This window comes from Pleurodeles waltl, chromosome 4_1, assembly GCF_031143425.1.
Source record: "Pleurodeles waltl isolate 20211129_DDA chromosome 4_1, aPleWal1.hap1.20221129, whole genome shotgun sequence".
NCBI lineage: Eukaryota > Metazoa > Chordata > Amphibia > Caudata > Salamandridae > Pleurodeles > Pleurodeles waltl.
In genome coordinates, this window is record NC_090442.1 from 353,180,360 (window position 1) to 353,204,562 (window position 24,203).

At 38.9% G+C, this 24,203-nt stretch overlaps 1 protein-coding gene across 1 annotated transcript in view; it reads right to left on the reverse strand.

Moving 5' to 3' along the window:
- Positions 1-2,412: 2,412 nt before the first annotated feature.
- The window catches only part of PLCZ1 (phospholipase C zeta 1), a 481,365-nt gene continuing 459,574 nt past the window's right edge, over positions 2,413-24,203 (reverse strand). Inside the window, exon 11 of the mRNA XM_069227516.1 lies at positions 2,413-2,516. Coding sequence (XP_069083617.1) covers positions 2,413-2,516 — 104 coding nt within the window. The remainder of the gene's footprint in view (positions 2,517-24,203) is intronic.

Here is a 24,203-nt window from a genome sequence, read left to right on the forward strand (position 1 = left end):
ACCACACTGAAAATAGGGTTTAGGCCTTGTCATTGTAGAGACATGATACTCGTATGTTTTTACAAGACCCACTTTTAAATACCATACACCCAGCCATGTGGGATACAAGGGTTACACAGTGATGACTGACTAATGTTTAAGCAGGGGGGGGGGTTCCTGTCAAAAAGTGTTGTTCTAACAAGTCTAAGAAATCGCTATTTAGGAAATGCAAAATGTAGTTCACAAAAATAGAGATTTCCTAATAGTGATTCCTAACGGAGCACGAATCACTATTAAGAAATCGCTCTTTAGGAAATGCTACACCATTCGTTCCTAAAGGCCCATAGGTACGAATGGTTTTGCATTTTCAAATTTCCAAATTTGTGATCTCCAAATAGGGGTCTGAGGTCCCCCTCAATGCACCCTAAAAAGAAATGGTGCACATGTAAAGCGTACAAATGCCCTAGAGACATGTGTGCACTACACAGCACTGTAAAAATTAATTTTGGGTGCATTTTTTTAAATTGCACATGGTAACCATCGACTTGGAGTTGATGGTAATATCATTTCCTAAATGCCCATTTCTCATTTAGAAAATGCTTTATACATGTGCTTAGGAAATCCCTGATTTCGCATTCCTATTTAGCAGATCGCAAAATGCAATTTCTATTTAAAGAAATAGCGATTCCCTATCTGCTTTTGTACATATGGAAAGAGAACTTAGCATTTCTTAATCAACCAAAATTGCATTTCGGTCCATTAAGAAATGGTAAATCCTTTTGTACATAGGGCCCTCAATACGATGTGCTATTTGTGCATTTTAGGCACCATCTACTACAGACTTATAGGGAAGTGATCCAGAACAAACAGGGAATATCAATGCACAACTCATATATTTACCACTGTTTAGTATTCAAAAAGTAGCAGAATTGGGTATGAAACGTGAGGTGGGCGTAACAAAAATATTTTTCCTTTCCTTTATTAATTTGTAGGTTTCTTGCGCTATGTTAATAGTTTTCCTGGCTGTCTGGCATGCTCCTTGCTTCTTGTTTGCCCTGTCGCATGCTTGCCTTCCAACACTTCTCCGAAATAAAGCTGGATAACAGTTTATGCACCTGATTAGCAAATACAAACTAACACCCCAGTTTTCTGCTCTGTGTAATCACACACACATATGTAATGTGTATGTTTCATTGAAGAGCTAATAATGTGAAATTAAAGACAAAAGTCTCTCAGTTACAAAGTGTTGCAATGAGAAAATGCTTTTAAGCACTCTTCATGTTCAGCTTGACTTTGCATTAATTTGTTATTTCAACTCTTTCCATGACCCTGTTCTTTATCACAGTTGCATCCACCATGGCATCGATGCTTTCTGTAAGTACCAGGGCAGATGTGCCTGGACAACTGTTAAGTCATAAAGCAGAATTTGACTGATATGTGAGGCAGGCTCTGACAACCCAAATCCAGCAGCTTTGCAGTAAATATGATAGATGCTTTGGTTGTAGTGATACACAACTTTAATAAATAGTGTACAACTTACAAATCCTATTATGTAAAACCTAAATGGACCGGTATAATTAAGGTTGTTTAATAAGTCAGGATTGTTTTAAACTATGTAGACTTAATATCACAGCAGATGCACAATTGATTGTTTAAATGTGTAAAAAACGTAAATGCCGTCGCCCAAAATATCGGCAGAGTACTGATGCCTGTAACGAATAGGTCTTCACTTAACCTCGTGATCTAAATAGAAAGGAACCAACGCACATCTATAGATCTCTTGGAGGGTGCCTGTTATGAACATTGTCAAATCATTTGTTGGAAAAGATCACTGCACTTTAGGCCTTGAAATGAGTATGATGCGCACTATGTAAATGCCAATACAATGAAGTGTATTACAAGAATGGACCATGCACTTCTCCTAGCTAGAGAGGCATTTACAGAAACATTCAGCTGACCTCCAGGTCTGTTCACTAGAATGAATCTGCTTAGGCTTTGTTCAAATTCATGGACACTTCATTTATACCAGAAGCCTTTGACGCCATTAAACAGTGCATTGGCAGCTGCAGAGAGTAACGGTTTTGCTTTAACTGCTTCCACTGTTTTTGAACCTTATGGAAATCATAGTTAAGTTGTTGGCAGAGGAATGTAACGAGCGTGGTCAAACTTTGACTAAATCTTTCACCATTCTTTTCTTAAGTACCTAGACGTGTGAGCATTGGGGCCACTCAAAAGTCAGCCTTGACAGCAAATCAAAAACTGCATCATTGCACGCTGTTGTTGTGCCAATCTACATAGAACTCTATGATGTGAGCCCAGAAAATGTCCAAGCATTGCACAAACAATTTAGAGAGAGAAAGAACAACACAGACAAAAGAATCATTGCCTTGCTTATTTATCAGGAATAGCGTTCAATGACACTCAAAGTGATGCTCAAGAACAAATGGCGTTCTGAGAACCATACTGCACGTGCACAAACAACGTGGAGGACCTGAGGGCGTCTCCATTCTTCTTAAACAATGGGACTGAGCGATAACCTGGTGAAAGGAGAAGACAGATTGTATTAGAGTAATAATTATGTTTTGCAGTCAGTAGAAAGAAGCAATTCTCTTTCAGCAAGATATGACGATTAGGCTATATTTCCTTCCACTCTGGCCTTTTCCCACTGAGACAAATACTTTTATCAAACTATGAGAGCGTACGTCATCATTTTTATGTGGTTGCTGTATTTAAGCTGTTAAATATCTTTACTGCAAAAAATGTTAAATTTGAGAATTACACCTCAAAGGAGTCTGCCCATCTCAAGGATTGAAATTAATAATAGATCAAAGGTACTTCTGAAACATATTGAATACGTGTATAAAAGGCAGACGTTCATATTAAAGAAAAAATGAGGCATTTTAAATACAAAACTAGTTTTTAAATTTATTAAGTGAAAATATTGTAATAATTATTGCTAGGCAGAGAATCCGTAAACCGTTTCTCAAAATAATTTTCTTTCTTTAAAAACATGATATCTTCCTAACAATTTGAATATTATGGCACATTGAAAACAATTGAAATGGAAACCTACGTCCTGGTAGGCATTGACAACAAAAAAAAAATCAAAGTTACAACCTGATCTTTTTGCTGGAAGATAAGTATCTCTATTTATCATGTGCACCATATTGTTTATTTGTGGTGGAGTACCCAGTCCACTAATGTCTAAACCAGGCCCTTTATGTCTTCATAGCTAATGGTATTTAAATAATTACAGGACCAACTCTCACTTAGTATTTGTTGCCTTGAAGAAACATGCACACTCTGGCACTGATTAGGAGTTGGGCGTAGGAGAATTCCGTGTGTAATTTTGCTCTGCCCAACCCAGGACTGATTTTACTTTTTTAGCCAGCGCACAATTTCTGTTGCTAGATGAAGACCTTCCAGTGCAGCTGGTAGTACAGCTTCACTTCTGTGTTTTAGGTGACTCTAATTTGCACAGTATCCCAAAAAAATGAAAGAAGATCTCTACAAGTCTACATTGGCAGGTAGTTAGAGAATGTAAGAGAGTGTTAGAAAGTGTAAGAGGGTCCGCCCCCTTCTTTGTTAATAATGAAATAACCATTGCGTTCATTTTATGCTAAAAATAAATGTCTTGTCCATAGTGACTGATTGGTAAGTGCTACTAGTTTACTTACAGCGGATGGGACGCTAGCCAAGCTAATCCTCTGCCTAGTTTAAGGGTTGTGCAGTGATCCAGACTTAGTTTTCGTAATGTAATTTTTTTCTGTAAGGAAAGGCCACTTTTTTGTATTTTCTCTCCCCAAATTTTGGACTTATGCTAAAGGTGTATGGACTTTTTGAACACTGAGGATCCTTTGTTAGCACCTGTGTATATGTCCCAACCCCTAAACACAAGTAGAAATGGCTAATTCCTGACTGGAACATGTTATTACCCATAAGTCCCTAATATATGGTACTCTGTATACGCAGGGCCTGTCCGTTAAATGTCACCAGTGGACTGCAGCACTTACCTTGCCACCACTGAAGTGACTGCATCCTAGCTATGGCTTTTTTGAAACTGCACATTCGACCTGGCAAAATAAATATTTTGTCTTGCGTAAACCTTCCTTTTGGTACTTGTAAGTCATCCCTAAGGCAGAACCTAAGTACCCCTAGGGCAGTGGTATTTAAAAAAGTAGGACATGGATACTTGAGTTTTACATAACATGGCAGTGAAAAATTTCCAAAGTTATTGTTCACTGTGGCCAGGCTGGCTCTCCATACAAAAGCACCGGTTAAAATATAACATCGACTAATGAATACATGCTTAATTTCAGTTTGGGAGTAGCAAGACCCATGATTCAAGAATTCATATTATTAGGAATATAAAATCCAATGTGATGCTAAATTAAAATACATGTCAAACAAGATTGCAGTTGGCCTGCACTGATGCCTGGAATTGTTTTCAAAATAACATAATAATTAATTTTATCTTCTGTAAAAAGGATAAAGTCCCTCAGTTACGAAGTGCTGTAATGAGAAAATGCTTTTAAGCACTCTTCATGTTCAACTTGATCTTGCGTTTATTTTGTTATTTCAGCTCTTTCCATTACCCTCTTCTTTATCACACTTGCATCCACCATGGCATCCCTGCTTGTAATCTCAGAAATTCTGTAACTCAAACATTGGTCCTATTTACAACCAGTTGGAAGTGTTAGTGGGTATTGAATTATTGGTGGCCTTCGTTTTAGCTAGGAAAGAGGTTTAAATGTGATAAAAATAGGCGCTGCCAAAGCAAACAGGATCCAGAGTCTTTCAGTTCTTAAAACTTTTGTTACTCTTTTGTTTGAACATTTAGCAGAATAACATAATAGTACCATTTTGCTATAAAGTAAGATTTTGTCTATCTGTTTAGAATAGGCAGAATGGTGCAGTTAGAGTGTAGGTCATTATAACATGTAACTGTATTGTGGAGTATATTGGAGATTGGTGGGGGTGTGTTTAAGTGCTGGGACGTCTGGGAGGAAGCCATAGACTCGCGCGGGCTCTGATTAGTTGTTGTGGGGGCTACTTTTGTTGAATGGAGTCTGAGATCATTAGTAAAATGCTGATTCTCTCAAGATGATAAGACATTTTTTCACTTTCTGAAATTGCATGGTTCTGTACTTTCCTTCAGCCTATACACATATGCCAAGTGTTTTCTCTGATTTTGCATGTCTCTCATTAACAGGCATCAATGTCTTTGATTCTTCAACATTGTTCATTATAACAACAGACATTAACCCAAATATACCTGGGCAACTGGCAATTTTAATGGATTACAAACTCACTATTAGTCTGGAAGTTTGGAATTCACCGAAATTGGTAGACCCATTAATTTTGGTATTAAAAGTAGCATGTATAATACATAGGAAGTGCCAATATTTTGTTTAAATCATCCAGAATATTAAAAACTCTATAGCTTTCAAAGAATGTATTTCTTTGTACTATTAGAAATTAGAATCATATTTACATCTCATTTTGAAATTTAGAGCTACCTTGGCATGAAATATCAAGCTATTCTGTAGTAGCTCAGTAGCCTGTATTTTGACCTTTCTCTGTAACAAAGCACTATTTTTTAAAAAAATAGGGACTGATATTAACATAGCAGTTTGTTGTCTTAAGGGTGGTAGATGGTGACCAGTTAAGACTGCCTGTTAGAGCAGCCTAGTCTTTCCTATATTGTTTTGTCCAGTCAGGCACTCAATGATCTTGCCATCACCTACTTGAAGTTCGATATTGGACGAATGGTACTTAGATGCTTTGAGACTTTGTCTGACATGATCATTGCTGCTGAACATTTCCTGACCACTTCATCAGTTTCAAATAATGATGTTCTGGCACATTTATTTGGAAGGTTTCATATAAGTATGAAAAGGTAAGGTTTGAGGCCAATTGCAATGGAGCATGGATCCAATATGGGGGTCAGGTAGGTCCCTGTAAAAGACTTACTTTTGGATGTAGACATTTTTCAGGAGAAAGGGTGGTCATCAATGGCAGGGAAGGTGAATTCATGTCTGGGTTTGACAATGGTGGGTTACTGACAAGTGGCATCCGAGTACAGTCAGTGCAGGAGAATGTGGCACCCATGCGTCAAAAATTTGATTGGCTTCAGGTTGGTATCACTCTCTATGAAGCCCCTATGTTCGTACTTAAAAGGCTTTCCAGAAGCCAGATCACTTTTAACAGGGCAGACCAGCAAGTTGGATCAAACCGGCTCTCCTGCTGGTTCTTTGGAGAAAATGTTGGCAAAACATTTCTAAGTACTAGATGTTACAGTTCGGGCAGTAGGAGTACAATCTAAAATCAACCAAGGCCTCCAACAATTTCAGGTCAGGACTCATTCAAACAGCAGCCACCAGCAGGTTCAGGGCCGGTCCAGAGAAACAGGGCAGCAGGGCTTTTAAGGAAAGTGGGCTTCTTGCAGCTTTCATATCCTTGTAGCTTAAAAAGAAGTCATCCAACTGATCCTTGGAGGCCATATTTGCCCAGGGGATTAGTAGGTTCAGGCCTAGCCCTGAGGGTCCTTCTAACAAGTCACAGCAGCAGGTGCAGTCCTTTTTGTGTTTTCTGCAGGTCCAGCAGCGTTTCTGAAGACGTAACTTCTGGACGCTTCCTAACCAAAACGGGTAAGCATTCCCAAGGGTTGTCCAATCAACTGTTTTCAGCACTTCTGTGTGTTTTATTGTAAACTATCCCACAGTTCCATCTGTACCTAAAACCAACATGGCAAAATCTTCCTTTCCTTCTGCAGAGCCCACTGTGCCCACTGAGTGTTGTGTCTATGATAATGAGCAAACCCTCCCTTGTGGTCACTCCAATCCAGTTCTGGGATGGGTTCCCCTCCCGCTGGGTTTGGACATAAAATGGGTGTGATGGCAAAAGGGAGGTAGGCCTCAGAGGGAGCTACATCTGCCAGTGGCAGGGTAGGTATCCTTTGGAGCTCAGGAAGGAACTGTGAACAGACCCCAGGACATCCTGCTCAGGGAGGAAAACATCTCTCCACACCCAGCCCTTTGTTCACTCTCTGAGAGCAATTCACATCTCTCCACAGAGGAAGCATCAACATTTGGGTTCACTGAACACTGGCAGAAAGGCACATTTGGCTTAGGCAGGAGAATTACAGCATTCTAAAACTGTCATATTCAAAATAGAAATATAAAAAATGGCTTGACTATTAGTAAGGCTGGATTTTAAATTACTATTGAAGTGAGTGAGTACTTTAATACTTGCAATAGAGCAAACTGAAGTTAACCATTATAAGGTGTTATAATTTAATGTTGTCCTTTCATATGGGAGAGCCAGCTTTGCCTCAGTGAAAAATGACTTTGGAGATTTTTCACTGTAAGGACATGCAAAACATAAAATATACAAGTCTAATTTCTAATTACCAAGCACCTTGCCCTATGGGCATTTTGGGCCTACCAAACGGGTGAGTTACAAATATTAAAAAAGAAGGCTTAGGCATGGCAAGAGGTTTATTTTGCCAGGTCGAATTGGTAGTTTTAAAACTGTACATCCAAGAGGCACAGGCATGCCTTTCGTGGTTGCACAGTATGTGCTGCAGTCCAATACTGACATTCCACTAACTTGCAGGCCCTGGGTACACTTTTATGTCATATGCACTGGGTACTTATAGGCATGTTAAATATGCCAATGAGGTGTGTAGTTAATTGTTAACATAATTTAGCTATAAGAGCACAGGCACTGGGGACTGACATGCAGTGTCCTAATGAGCAGACTGAAAACCCAATGGCATCAGTCCAGAAAAAATGGAAATGCCTGTACTAAATTATGTATTTCCTTACATTATTGGAGTACCTCACATTTACTTAGATTAAACACAATAAAAACAGTGAAAACATAAAAAAACAGCATCCTGGGCTTATATGTATGGCACAGAATACAGTTGACTGGTCAGTACATCAATGAACTAAAGGTGCACACCATGCCAGCAATAAGGTTTTATTTTTCCAAAAACAGTGCCTTGATTTAAGTGTGTTTGGTTAGATAATTAAAGCTAAACACAGTGCAGTTGGTAAAATGAAATCTTTATAAAGCAGTGACTTGATTTAGATGAATTTTCTAAAGTAAATAAAGATAAGACAGAAAGGATAACAAGGCAATAGCAAGAAGTGAGGAATTTGAAGAATGCAAGCCTTCTGATGGACAGTGTTGGGGTGTTCTACATCATAGGGAGATGACTAGAGAAGCAGCATACAGCACACACTCTTTCCTTAAAATATTTGCTTAGGCAACAAAAGATTGGTTTTCTTCTGACCAAACAGGAGCCCTCAGATATTAGACATTCTTCATGCCATCTCAGCAGACCCAGATTCAAGCAGATCAGATTAATCCATTTCCATGGCTTGTGCATATAGATTAGACAAAAAACACAGGCAATGCTCCTCAGATTCGGTTACATGCTCACAGAATGGAGAGTTCTCAGAATTGCTGTAACATGATGCCCATTTAATAGTAATTAATCAGTAAAATACCTAACCTGAATTAAACATAAAGGGATTTGGCATAGAGAGATAAAATATTGTCAATGTAAGACTCAAAATTAATAAAGACTTTAAATTAAAAAAATGTATCTGTTCATCCAACATCCTCTGCCCTTGCTATCCGATGCTCATATGACCAGTATTTCTCTCTTTAGAGCTTTATGGGATTACCATTGATTCCACCTGGATTATACCAAAGATAATTTAGCTTTAGAGTTTATAGGCAATGTTTCATATACCTTAGCCATGGAAGAGCATTCAAACTGGCCATTCCCATTAGCTTTGCTAGTTACAGTCTAAAGGAGGGCAATTGAGCAGTGTGCCAAAACCTCAGCCAGTAGACAAGTGGGTTCAATTTTGATTTATTAGCAGTCCTCTTTATTCTGAGTTCTAAAAAGAGCAGAAGGTTTGGAGTACTGACAAACATGTTAAGAAGGGATCTTCTGTTAAATAGCTAGCCTACTTTATGCCACGTGCCCTAAATCTCTACTTCTTATAGTGCTTCTGCTTGGTCCTTTAGGCAATGTAACTGAATGACAGGAGAAACAGATCTTGAAGTTGATGCTTTATACATTTCACTGATGCCCTGTGTTAAATCTGTAATTCATATTTATTTAAACGAGGGGGCATGAAAGTATATGTGAGATTTTGACTCCTAGTTATTCAAATGTCTTTACTTTTTCTTTATTATTATTCTCTAGCCTCAGGCAACAACTATAAATTCTATAAATGTTAAAGTCATATCAACAACTATATTTTAATACATTTAGTGGCTCATATTAGTCTTAGATATTAACAACTGAGTTTCTACCACTTGTGAAGAGTATGCGTGAGATTATTTACTTGAGTTTTTGAGAGAAGCAAACTCTAACATTAAAGGCATTGAATTGAAAACACCAGGAGAACTTTGGATCCTTCAAATGTTTCCAGGTACTTTAACCACTTAGCTGCTGGGCCTTCCCCCCCCTCCAGAGCTGATCCCTTTTCTGGCTATTTGGGGTAGTTCGCGCCTCGGCCTTCATAACTTTTTGTCCACATAAGCTATCCATGCCAAATTTACGTTCTTTTTCCCCAACATCCTAGAGATTCTAAAGGTATCCAGAGTTTGTGGGTTCCCCTGGAGGAGGCCAAGAAATCAGCCAAAATACAGCTAAAATTTCATTTTTCTCAGAAAAATGAGAAAAAAGGGCAGTTGAAGAAAGCATGTGTTTTTTCCCCCTGAAAATGGCCCAACAAAGGGTTTGTGGTGCTACAATCACCATCTTACCAGCTTTCAGGAACAGGCAGACTTGAATCTGAAAACCACACTTTTCAACACAATTTTGGCATTTTACTGGGACATACCCCATTTTTACTATTTTTTGTGCTTTCAGCCTCCTTCCAGTTAGTGACAAAAATGGGTATGAAACCAATGCTGGATCCCAGACAGCTAAACATTTCATAGAAGTAGACACAATTCAGAATTTAGCAAGGGGTCATTTGTGTAGATCCTTCAAGGTTTTCCTACAGAAAGTAACAGCTAAAATAAAAATATATTGAAATTGAAATGAAAAAAGAGCCATTTCCGGCCACATTTTCTTGTATAACGTTTTGCAGCTATGGCAGATTTTTTAAAGCAATATACTGTTACCTCTGCTTGACTCTTCTGATTGCAGGGATATATAGGTCTTTTAGGTTCATCAAGAACCCTAGGTCCCAAGAGCCAATAAATGAGCTGCACCTTGATATGGGTTTTCATTGTATACCGGTTTTGCAGCAATTAATTTGGTGAAATATAAAGACTGAAAAATAGCTATTGAGGTAACCTTTGTATTCCTGAAATGGGACAAGATTAGGTGTTGAGGAGCAGTGGTTATTTGCACATCTCTGAATTCTGGTGTCCCCATACTGGCATGTGAATTACAGGGCATTTCTCAGATAGACATGTTTTTTGCACACTGTCTTACATTTGAAAGGAAAAAATGTAGAGAAAGATAAGGTGCAATAACACTTATTGTGCTATTCTGTGCTCCTCCAAGTCTCCCGATAAAAATGGTACCTCACTTGTGTGGGTAGTCCAACTTCCTGCAACAGGAAATGCAACATGGACACATCACATTTTTACATTGAAATCTGACATGTTTTTTGGAAAGTGCCGAACTGTGGTCTTTGGCCTCTAGCTCAGCCGGCACATAGGGAAACCTACCGATCCCGTGCATTTTTTAAAACTAGACTCCTATGGAAATCCAGGATGGGGTGACTTGTGGGGCTCTCACCAGGTTCTGTTACCCAGAATCCTTTGCAACCCTCAAAATTTAGCAAATAAAACACTTTTCCCTCCCATTTCAGGGCTGCAAAGTTCGGGAATCTAAGAGCAGCCACAATCTTCCTTACACCCATTATTTCCCTAAGTCTCCCGATAAAAATGGTAACTCACTTGTGTGGGTAAGCATAGTGCCTGCAACAGGAAATACCCCAAAACACAATGTGGACACATCACATTTTTCCAATGAAAACAGGTGTGTTTTTTGCAAAGTGCCTAGCTGTGGATTTTGGCCTCTAGCTTAGCCAGTACCTAGGGGAACCTAGTAAACCTCTATATTTTTAGAAAATAGGCACCTAGGGGAATTCATAATGGGGTGACTTGTGGGGCTCTCACCAGGTTCTGTTACCCAGAATCCATTTCAAACCTCAAAATTTGGAGAAAAAAAACACTTTTCCCTCAGATTTCGGTGCTTTAAAGTTCTGGAATCGGAGAGGATCCACAAACTTCCTTACACCCTGCATTCCCCCAAGTCTCCCGATAGAAATGGTACCTCACTTGTGTGGGTAGGCCTAGTGCCCGCAACAGGAAATGCCCCAAAACACAATGTGGACACATCACATTTTCCCAAAGAAAACAAACCTGTTTTTTGCAAAGTGTCTAGCTGTGGATTTTGGTCTCTAGTTCACCCGGAACCTGGTCCTTACATGAGGGCAACCGTTGACCCTGGGGTGATCCATTCCTGGCGCAGACACTCAACTGGGATAGTTTTTTTTATCAGGACAGGTGGGGAAACACTGGGTGGTGGGACTTTCCCCCTTTATCCCAGCATATTCCTATAGTTTGTTTAACAGAAATGCAAGAAATAAAAAAAGTTTTCTTCAACATTTCATCTTTGCAGGGTATTCTGGGTAAGAAAACTTTGGGGAATCCACACAAGTCTCACCTCTGTGGACTCCCCCGGATGTCTAGTTTCCAGAAATGTCTGGGTTTAGTAGGGTTCCCTATATGGCAGCCGAGCCCAGGACCAAAAACTCAAGTGCCTGCCTAACAAAACCAGGTTATTTTGTGATAGATAATTTTTATGTCTCCACAATACGATATGGGCAGTGGAATCTGGGTCTAAACTAAATTGGGGAGCTCCCAAGAGAGCACTCTCTCTCTCTTCTTGGTGCTGCATGCACCTGCTCTATGGGTTGGGCTAACCCGCTATTGTCCCGCTGCACAGACTGTGCTTGCAAAGGGACAGCAGTACTGTCCTCATCACCTCCCTCATAATCACTGGAAGAGGAATTATCGAATGTGACTCCTCTGACTGAAAAATCACTCCCACAATCGGCCCCATTGTCCTATCCCTCAAATGCTGCCTCAGTGTCTGCTGTCTCAGTCTCTGATCCTACATCAGAGCTGTCCTCTATAACCCAAGTTAGGACTTGAGCAGCAGTCATCCAACAAGATGCCATCTCTGCTACTGGCTAAACTGTTGCTCTAAAACACTAGCCTATGTAGACAGTCACAAAATAGCTGGTGGGTGTGTGTTTATGATACCTGCAACAGTAGAGGTCATCTTACCTTTGCTTCTTCCCTCAATCAGCATGTTCTCTCAAGACACTCAAAAAAATAAAACACACTATTACTTCACCTTGTCACATATCAATCATCAGTCTTTAGCGACTCTAGCGCCCAGTCCAACAATCAATATTGGTTCTTCCACTCCCATTAACACCTCCTCCGATTCCCTCACTACCACCCATCAAAAGTGCATTTAATCTTTTCACAGCCCCCCTCGCACATACATTTCATTTGTATTATAGCGCAGGTAATGGCCTACTTTACTGGCTGGCTTTACTAATCCACTCAGCTATTCACATATAATACAGTTTTGATCCTTGCAGTAGGCATATAAACCTTCTTGGCTACTTTATGTCATCAAAACTGCCACTAGACAAAAGTGAGATCCTTTTCTAGCAGTAACATAATCACAAGAGTTACTTTACTTTTTTTATTGATACCTAAAAGCTACAGTTGAAACGTGTCAGTTGAGGTATGTGCATTGCTTTTAAGACGCAAGCTGCAACTGCAAGACAACTGGTGGCGAATAGATATCTCTCTCTCTCTCTCTATATATATATATATATATATATTTACATAAATATATATATATATATATATATATATATATATATATATATATATATATATATATATATAAAGAGATCACTTTTATATGTGGGTGGTTTTCTTGGGACCCAATCGCAGCCCCCAGGGAAACCACACACACGTTTCAAAAGTGATCTATACATCTATATATATATATATATATATAGATATATCTATCTATACACATATATATAGATAGATATATCTATCTATATAGATAGATATCTCAATATACTTATAAATATAGATCTATATCTTTTTAACAGCTGTATGGACTCCTTTGGGGCCATAGTGACCCCTAGGGAAACCATACAGCTGTTAAAAAAATGTATTACCCCCACAGGGGGTCGCCCTGCTCACAGACGACCCCCCGTCAATTTCATTTTTTATAAAAATGTTTAAAAAAAAAAAACAATTCACCCCTGTGGGGGGGGGGCACAATCGCGCCCTCCCAGGGGTAAACCCACCTTTCAGGAAAAAATCTGTCCCGGGGGGGCCCGTTTTCCTAGGGGGGCAAACCCCCCCAAGTGAAATCCCTGGTGTGTAGTGGGAGTGTCTGGGACCTCGATCGCAGCTGTGCTGCAATCGAGGGCCAATTAACCCGTTCAGAAAGGCCTCGTCGTTTAAAAGGGTTTGGACCTGTTTTCCACACTGGATTAGGTAGTGGCTGCAAGGCTGCTTCCTGCTCTGGTGGGGAAAACAGATAGTGATGTCAACATGCCTCATGGCATGCTGACATCACAATGGGGTGCGTGGGGGGGGAGACACAGAAGATCTTGCGTGTCTTCCGGGCATTTTTTAACCACCTCCCTGGTGTCCACCACTGGCCTTGACCCACACCAGGGAGGTAGCACTGAAGAAGTTGACCATAGATTTCAAGTCTAATTAACCATCGAAAACTGAGTTGTCATACTGCTGAAAAAGTAAGGTTTTTTGGGGGGCAATTCTGCAGCTGTTTACACCTAGGTGTTTAGAATCAGAAGAGTTTGAGAGCTATGAAGATTTTTTCAAAGCTGCAAAGGAATACATTTAGTGCTTGGTATTTGCTAATGACTTAAAAATGTTGAATGATAAAATAGAACAGGAATATATAATTGCTACTGAGTTAGCTATGGAGAATTCACAAAGCAACCAAATTCACATCCTCAAAGTCAGGACCTACTTGGACAACCTATAATTGAAAATAGGGCTGCTGTTGGAATATATTAAGTGGAGATTGCAGTGGTGTAAACATGACAGGAAACAATTAATGGAAGAAAGGCCATAGTTGAGCATGAATTGCTTCATGACAAGAAACATTTAAGACTATACTATTGTATGTCAATGGTCAAGCTGGTGCTGGTAAACGGTTCTTAATGTAAGTTCTTACAGAAATTTATCATGTGTGGTTACAGCACACACTAGGTTATCTGCACACAATACTAAAGGTACTACTCTACATCAACTTTGTATGCTCCCTGTGAAACATGACATAAAACTACAATACCAATCTGTTAAAGCTTGTCATGAAGTGTCAAGGGTGTTAAAAAAGTTAAAACTTTTAATCATCGATGAGGTGAGCATGTCTCACACGTAATGTTTGCCTTTGTACAAGTGAGAATGCAAGAGGTTTTGAGGACGGGTTATGATTTGGAGGAAAACATTTGATTGCTGTTTGAGACCTACATCAATTTACACCTGTGAAAAGACAGCCAGTATTCAAAACAGTGCTCCATGATGAAATTAGGAATTTTTGAGGAAGCATTGGAAATGTGAATATTTGGTTCAACTTAGAATACAAAGATTTAACTAGGAATATGACACGCTTTGGACATTGAATACATAAATATTTTGAAAGAGATTAGGTGTTCTTTCAAAAGAAGGAAGTTGTCTTCTTAAAAAAACTGTTTCCAACTATGAAGCCAGCAGCAGAACTAATATTTACTTTGATAAAAAGAAGATAAACCTATTGTGTGCCTAATGCCTACATTGGAGGAGTGTGTTTTTAAAAAATAAAAATTGCTGGAATTGGAGCAAAAATACATTTTGCAACTGTAGGCAATAGACAAAATGGAAAACCAGAGTGTCACTGTATTACTAAATGAAAACTTCCAAGAAAAAGTAGGTTCATTAGAAAAATATTTTTCATGAACTACACGATTAGAGAAATGTTTGTCTTTGCAAAAACTGTAGAGTGATTTTGTGTCGCAATTTAAATGTTGAGGAAGGTTTGATCAATGGTGCTATTAGTAAAGTTGTTGACTTTATTAGTTTCTTAATGGAAACGAGGTGAAATACCTTGTGATTAAATTTGATTAGATTGACAGCGCAAAGCAAATTAGGTTAATGCACATTTTTTGCTTGTGAAAGATTTATGTGTTTGACAGAAACAGTTCCCAGTTTCTCTAGCATATGCTGTTACTATTCATAAATCACAAGGTTTAAGTTTTGATGCAGCTTTTATTAATGTTCGTAGTACTGTCTTTAAGGAAGGTATGACATATATAGATTTGTCTCAAGTTAGGCTATTGTCTGGTTTGTATCTAGTTGCATTTATTGAGACCAGAGTAAATGCAGATTCCAGTTGCGTTACAGATTGCAACCAATAAAAGAAGTGTTTATGTTCCTCATTTAGGATAATATTGAGTTTGCGAGAAACACTCCATCTGTCCAAAGTTGAAAACTTCAAAGCAATGTATAAGTGGTGTAGCAAAGAAGGAAATTAAAGAGAAGAACTTGTTAAGAAACAAAAATATTGAAAATTATGGAAATACTGTATGTTATATAGTGTCAAACGCCTCTGGTCCCAACAACTATGCTAACATTGTGGTGAACATTTGCATTACCTAGTGTTATAGATGCAATTGAAGAGAAACAACAGAAGGTATTGTGTTTTGCACTGTATAGTTTGCTGAAATGGTTGCATACTGAGGGAATGAAAATACATTCTGTATCAGTAAATCGAGACACTCTAGTTCTATGTAGTGGATCTGGACAGTTTATTCAAAATACTCAAGGCGATGCAGATTCGTTTTTAATGGTGATATTTGGTGTCTTCTAAGAAAAAGGGAAATATATAAATGACTTGTTTGGACTTAGTTACTCATAACATTGTGAAAGTTAAGATTGTTCATACACATCAACTGCAGAAACAGAATTGGAGCAATTTATTTATTTAACGTTACCAGATTTAAAAACTGTGTTTTTTTAAACAATCCTGAAAAAAATACAGCAAGAAGTGGGAAGTATGTTATTTTAATACTACAATGCTGCAGAGCAGATGGTAGTAAATTACATCCTGGGATTACTAACTTTAGAGTAGGACAAGTATCCATCTCTGGTAAAACATACTACTGTCGCCATAATTTTTCATGAAGGAGTTACTATTAGATTTGGCCATTACACTAGTCTATCTAAAAATTGAAATTAGATTGACAGAATGTAATGAAAGGAACCTTAAATCGAATCAAAGATTGCCATGGAAATGACCCAAATCCTATAATTTTTTCCTGAAACAAAATTCTAAGAAAGATTACAGTTCTAAAAGTGGAATACTCAAGTTATTGTAGATGCATTATCAGGAGCTATTGCATCATACAGTGCTACAAAGGTGATGTGTATATAAGGCTCTGTTTTTAATGGTTAACCTTATATATCTAGTAGTACTTTTAATAATGAGATTTTCATTTTCAGCATATGTTTCTTGAGATTAGTAGATCAAATTTAGGTCAAATGATCATTTGAAAAAATTGCAGTGAATGCAATGCACAATATTGATTACTTGCAACAACACATTATACAATAGTGGTTTATTAAAATGGAATTTCTTTACTCAGACCTTTCTGTAGGGTGATGGCTCAGTTGAGTAGATACTTGCAACAGACTGATCTTTCAGGTCACCTTTCTCTAGGGTCAAGACTGATTTTCCCAGTGCTTTGTGGCATAGTGCCATGTCCACTAAGACCTGTGTACTATCTGTTTGCTATAGTGGTATCTGTAAAACTGACTTATCCACTCGAACGTCAGGTAATTAGTTATTAGAGCAGTGAATTTCAGCAGGCAGGACTATTCACAAAAAAACTTGCCCCTTGAAGATAACTGACTGTAGTAGTTATTAGGGTTACAGTGAGCCCTCTGCTGTATGTCTGTCATCCTTGTTATTTCATTATTTTTTTTAAAACATGTTATTAAATATATTAAACTTTACATTGGTAGGTGATATTATGAATATTTTTCAGTTTATCTTGTTTTTTTAAGATCAGGGATGCTTTCTTCCACTTGGTCAGAGATTTTCTTCTGACTCTCCTGTGTCACCATAACTTCCACTTCCTCAATAAAAATATCAATGTATTTCATTGTACAGTTTTCAGCTGCATACCTAGCTGACCTTTTTGAGTTTATCGAACATCCGGGTTTGTTGGAGCCTTTCTGTTTCTCATAATTTATCTCACGGAAAGTTTATCATTGTCTTTATGGCCTTGTATGACATTCCTACTGCTATGTTCCGGTAAGGAAAATATTTTAATTTATGATGTTTGCTGCCCAAATTCAGCAATATGAAAAAGGAAACCCTGACGCACAGTTCAAGACTTTCAAGAGGTTAAACGTTCCACTGATAAACAGAGGGAACATATTAAAGTTTACTGGTTCTAAAATCTAGTTGCTGGGATAATAGATGAAAGAGTTGGGGGCTCAGTCCAACCTCTTCCGGAGCATCATAGGCTTGCACTTGGTTTAGCCATGTCCCAAGCAGCAGAGATGTTAAGTGTACTTTATAGCACTAGCCATAGGTGCAAGGAAAGTCCTCCTCCCCTGCATTCAGGAATTGTGGGACTGGTAGCCTCTGTAGCCGCCAGTGACAGCATTTTCATCCCATACAAGAGTGCCCTTTATAATGCTAGCAGCAGGTGCTGGGACCTTATTCCTCAACTGCTTTAAGGAATTGTCAGACCGGTAGTCCCCTAGACACTAACAGAATCTCCTTCATGTGCAGAGGAGATGTTGAGTGTGCTTCATATTGATGGGTGCAGGGATACTTCTCCTCCTACCCTGCCAATGGGAATTATGGGACTGGTAGTCCCCTAAAATACCACTAACGGGGTCTCCTTCCTAGGTAGTAGAAAAGTTAGGTGTGCTCATAAAGCTAGCTGCAGGGAACCCTCCTCTACTCCTGCCTAATGGAAATCTGGGACTCATAGTGCCCATAGACACCAATAAAATTGTCTTCTACCCACACAGCAGGGATGTTACATGTGCTTTAAAGTGCTAGGTGCCCGGACTCCCCTCCTCCTCCCATGCCTTCAGGAATTGTGGGACTGTATCTTCTTTTTGTTTCCTCTCTGGTAAAAAAAAAACCCTCCCTTGACTCAGACATTGTAGCTAATTTCCAGTCTAGTTCCTTCGTTCCTCTCATCATTAGGATGAATATAGAATTCACTTTTACTGAATATGCCAAAAAGCTATGCTCAATACACTTTTTAAGAACCATTAGAAAAATACAGATTTTTATCACAACATGAAAGGAGCTGGTCTGGAATTCAATCCTGTCAAGAAGTGATGATTGCAATTCCTTCTTGGTGGGAGTACCTACATACTTGATATGGGTGGTGCAAGTTCTGATCAGTTACCAGACTGATCCTAGGCATAAGGAAAACCACCTAATATACGAATGAGTTATCGCCATAATATTGGCTCTGTTAAAAAGCGTTCTTTGCACAAAGCTTTATGCCTGTGTCATAAAACCATCTATAACAGGAAACAAGGATCATATATGGGTTCTCTTTTTCCTTGCACCTTCCTTTGTGACTTTTGAACTCACCATCTGCTTGTTGGGTAAGGTTCCCACCTTCAGGAACTTCAGGATCTGTGACGATTCTTTGTTCTTTGGCGCTGGTTGTAACAGAAGCCTAGGATAGGCTACCAGATGATTTATGCACACAGGGAGGCTTGCTCCTTTCCAGGTGGCAATTCAGAATTTTCTTTTCTGAAGTAACACAGCCCATGACCTACATTGCGGATGTTCATACAACCTTACCTCAAATTCACCTTGATAAGCTTTTTCTTCTTAGACTTGGGGCACTTTCTTGTGGAAATAGCTGTTAGTGCTCTACAAATGCAGTACTTAATTATATCAATTATTGCATGGAGCAGAAATGATTCCCTTCATACCACCAACTAACATAACAATTTCCAGTCTGGTTCAGTTCCCTGGTGGTAGCCTCATTGACAATTGGGTTCATAACCCAGTACCACAAATGGGCATTGTACTGTGACTAGTGTAGATCTTCTGCCCATTTTAAGTCCCATCACCAAAATATATCTTACCTTGTCATCAATTTAGCTGACCATGGGAGTGAAGAGCAAAGAGTTACGGAAAAAGAGTTGTGCCGGTCTTCATTGAGAAATGATATGCAACTGCATATTGCCTGTGCTGAAGATGAAGTTTGTCCTGTTTCCTCAAGTTTTTTTTATCTTGAAGGGCTACTATATTGAATCTCTATTCTCAAAGAAAGTTGCATATTTTGTTTAATTTGTTTGGTACACTAATCCTCTTCAAGTTAGCTACTATGACTTATATATGGATGTTCAAGTTGTATTTGAATTATGCCTCTGATGTCACAACTCTTCATCAATTTTCATTATGAGAGCCCTCCACGTCATTGAACTATTGGTGTGGATTACATACTGTTAATATGCTGCTAATTATGTTTCCCCTGTGACCATGCCATATCTCTAATTATATTTATCATAGTAGGCAAAATGTATTTGGAACAAGTTATCATGTTGGAATGGACTTTATCTCAGGGAACCCCCCCCCCAGACCAAACCCCTGTCAACTTAGCAGAAATTGTACTAACAGAGCCATCAGTCATGGCACTGTTTCACCATAGTGCACACCACCCTCCTCATTTGGGCTGAGAGGTAGGTGTTGGGACGTTGTTTGATCCATGTGTGGCACCATTACGTCTAGCTGCTGCCTCTACTCAATATAGTATGGCAGCTTCCCTCTCTCTGGCGCTGTGCTCTACCTTTAATCCATGAATTTTCTAGATCCCAGCTGATCTCCATGCACTTCACTGGGGAGCCATGGGGTTGCTTCACTTTCTGCTGTGAATGGAATGCCAAACAATTGTCCCACTTTGCCTTTGGTCATGAAGAACTACAGTCTGTTCCTGAACTTGAAGAGGAGGCCAAACAGGTATGTTCATCAAAATTGCATATGTATAGTGTACAATCAGAGTTCTGTAAGAAGACTGACATATTGTCCCTTGATGTTGATAGGGTTCTCAGTTATTGACCCACTCTGTGGGCTCCATCTAAGCAGATCTCTGGATGATGGTATCTTAGTAGCATGGAGAAGTGGCTTACCAAGTATGTCTCAAAATTCACTGATCTGCTTTCTCCTCAAGGCCTCTGGCTTGAATGTTATCTCTTCTAGAGTAATTTTCCAGATCTCAACAATGGGCTCAATTCAGCCTGTTCTTGCAATGTGGTCCAGGCCTCTTTTATGGAGGACTCTATTCAATTTCAATTTCAAGCTTTATTTAAATAAAAATACCATAAAAGTATATCATACACAACAATCTTCAGTTTAAGAAAAAACAATTTAAGAAGAAAAGACACTAATAAGTTCCAATGCAATAAAAGGTGCCTTGTCCATTTTCATGTTATACAACATACACAAGATCTGAGATATACGTTAAAAGTTTAAATATGTGCAAAACAAAATAATTTGATTTAAAAACTTGCACTAGATACAGACCATCGAAAAAAAGTGACGAGAGCCTTACCATCAGTGTTGTGGCTCACTTTCAAAATTCCATGTACAATAAAACATTGGGTTCTTTTTGCAAAAAAATGAAGTTTTCAACATTATCATCTCACTATTAATCACAAGACATAGTAATAAATTTAAAACAAAAATCCTCAAGATCTAAAATCCGGTGGCATGCATTCTCCCACTCTATGTAATAATTTAAAACTTGAAAAATATATGTATCTACACACGTAAAGAGAATGTTTATCAAAAACACAGTAATGGACTTTTAATAAAGGTTATACATTAATGCTTAAAGATTTGGCTATAATATGCCAGATTGCTGCTAAGAACTTTGCCACTGCACATACCACAGTCCCGTGCAGTAGTATTCTGCAAATCCGGAGGGCCGAGTGACGATCCCTAATGCCCAGGGTTTTTCAGAGTGGTCTGATTCAACAAACCATCTTCTTTTTATGTGCAGGAAAATGGAATAAGATGTGGCAAATATTCATTTTGGCCTTTCATCCCATCGGGCAAGAGTCTTTTTGGCTTTTGTTTTGCTTCAATTGAGAAGTAAGATCACATAGAGGTATGGATCCAATTCTAAATCTAATATAAAGTGCATGTGCTGAGGGTAGTATAATCATGTACAAATAATGCTCAAATTCATAATGACACTTAACTGATAAAAATCTGTCGATCGTACTACCAGATGGAGCTGATGCTAGCTCTGCTACTTGAAAACTCGTCCAGTATGCATCCTTCAAAATCTGCATAGCATTCCTTGGAAGGTGCAAGGGGTTTAGCTAATACGAGCCCATCCCAAGTTTAAAAAAAGTTTTTTTTTACATAACTACACCATGCAATTTTTTCACCTTGTGGGGTGCCTAGCAGCATTCTTAGCAATATCCTGGATGGATCTAAAATATCTGTAGACCAGATCCTAATCTAATACTGCAATGGCCTCATAACAGCTATATCTGCAATAGAATGCAAATTCAGGTCCATTTAAATAGGCAACATAGGAGAGTTTGAGGGAATTTTTACATGGGCTTTAAGAAAAAAAATATCCACTCTTTCTAAATCGTGCAGTTTGCCAGGGCCCCCTAGCTCTGAACCACACAGAACTCCCCCTCTAGCTTGACTTATATATTTCCATCGCTGGTGTGATAGAAAAGCTGGGGAATCTGCCGGCAAATTGGGAATCCTCTATTTTGACTCCCAGATAGTTGTAGTCTGAGACTCTCTAGCGAGTTTCACCATCTAGCGATATTGTTACCATCACTTTATGTTTTAAGTCACCCAAAAACAGATATTTGGTTTTGGTGCTATATATTTGTAAACTATACTCCATCAAGAACCCCAGTAATGTCTCAAGGAGCCTAAATAATCCAGAGGCAGTTTGCAATAAAAATAAAGTGTCATCGGCAAACAATAGGCCTGGCATCTTTGCCCCACCCAGTTTAGGGGCATTGATTTCATAATTATATAAATAGGGGATGCAAGCATTTATAAAAGTAAAAAGAATGGGGGCCAACACACAGCCCTGTCTCACGCCTTTCTGTATTGGAAGCTCTCCTGTTAGTTCTCCATCTTATTCTGGCAAAGCTCTCGGAATACTATTCAAGGATCAACCTTAACAGAAGGTCCAGAAATCCTGTTTTACCCAGGATCTCCAATAATTTATGATGAGGGGCTAAGTCAAAAGCTGACTTAAGGTCTACAAAGGCAACAAAAAGTCTCCCAGCATCCAGGTCCACCGTTTTCCACCTAATTGTGAGAAAACAGAAGACCTGATCCGCTTTACTTGTCTTCTGTCTGAAGCCCGCCTACAAATGGCTTAGGGCATCATTTTCCTCTAGCCAATCCCTGAGCCTGCACAAGACTTGATAGGAGAATATTTTCTGCAAATTGTCTATAATAACCCAGGACTGACCTATTCCTTTTTTTTTTAATTGGAACAATTTTTGCACCTTTCCAAGAATGGGGGGGATTGCTGCTTACCAAGATAGTGTTTGACACTCTGTTTATGTAAGGGCTCCAAAGCTTCAGGTCAGTTTTAAAGAGGTCAGACGATATTCCGTCTAGCCCAGACGCCATTCCTGATTTCCGGTCTATGATAGCTATCTCAGTTTCCTTTAAGGTGAACTGTGTAATCACACATGAACATGCAGTATTAATCGCATTTGCACTCTCTATGCCAACTGAAAAAGCAGGCTCCTGTCTGTAAAGTTCATTGAAGTAGAGAGTCCAGTTGTCAGCAGAGATGTGACAGTCAGGTCTGTTGAGAAACCATAGACCAAAACCGCTTTGCTTTATTTTCCTTTGCTGCTGATAACAGTTCCTGCCAAGTTGCCTCCTCCCACAATATCTTACTGGTCTTTATTGCCGCGGCATACTCACGCCTCACCAGGATTATTGTTAATCTGTCTTTTTGTCTTATTGATTCCAAAAGTCTATGCTTGGTCTTTTTACATGTACTATTGAACCATCTATTGTGTTTGCTTACTTCTAAATGTTTGTTTTCCCTGGTAACTCTAAAAAATAACTTTTTTAGAGAAGAAAACAGTTCGGCATGAGTGACCATGATCTGATTAGGTGTGTGTGTGCTAGATGTGAATGCTGATAGTTGGGTGGAGACTAAGTTGTACATTTTAGCCACTAAGGCCCATATTTATAAATTTTTAGCGCTGCATTTGCATCATTTTTTAACGCAAAATCGGTGCAAACTTGCAAAATGCATTTGTATTTTGTAAGTTTGCACCATTTTTGCATCAAAAAGCGGCGCAAATGCAGCGCTAACAAAGTATAAATATGGGCCTTAGTGGCTAAAATGTACAACTTAGTCTCCACCCAACTATCAGCATTCACATCTAGCACACACACACCTAATCAGATCATGGTCACTCATGCCGAACTGTTTTCTTCTCTAAAAAAGTTATTTGGCAACTTGAACTTGTAAAAGTTTCCCAGTTTATGGCACGCTTGTTGTTTGTCACCTCTAAAGGGAGCGTACCCTCCTTGAATGTCTCCTTTGTCAGAAAACCACCTCTCATATGCCAGGAGACTAGGAGAATGGTCACTGTTACATTGCCCTTCCACCCTAAGGTCCTTGCTCTCCTGCCAAATCCTTACATAAATAAGCACATAATCAATGAGGCCACTATAAGACTCTCTAAAAAATGTTGGATTTTCCTGGAGTGTCTGAGGGAAAGCGCCCATTCCTGGCCTTAGACCATGCATTATAAAGTCAAAGACCTAACCGGTGGCCTAGGACGTGACGGAAGAGAAATCGCAGTACTTACCAGCATCTTATGATTCCCAAATACTGATTGCTTTATGTTATATTGCTCCAACGGAATATTGTATAAGCTGCCTATTTATGCAAAATAATCCTCATTGCCTTGAGAAAGCCCTAGGTGGACTCGCCACAAGAGGGCAAAACACCTGTTGGCTGAGCTTTCTTTTGTGCTCATTTCCATCTCTATATCATTTGAGATTAAAGCACTACAATTCATAACTTGGACTATTGTTTCAGAATTCTTTCGATGGCAAT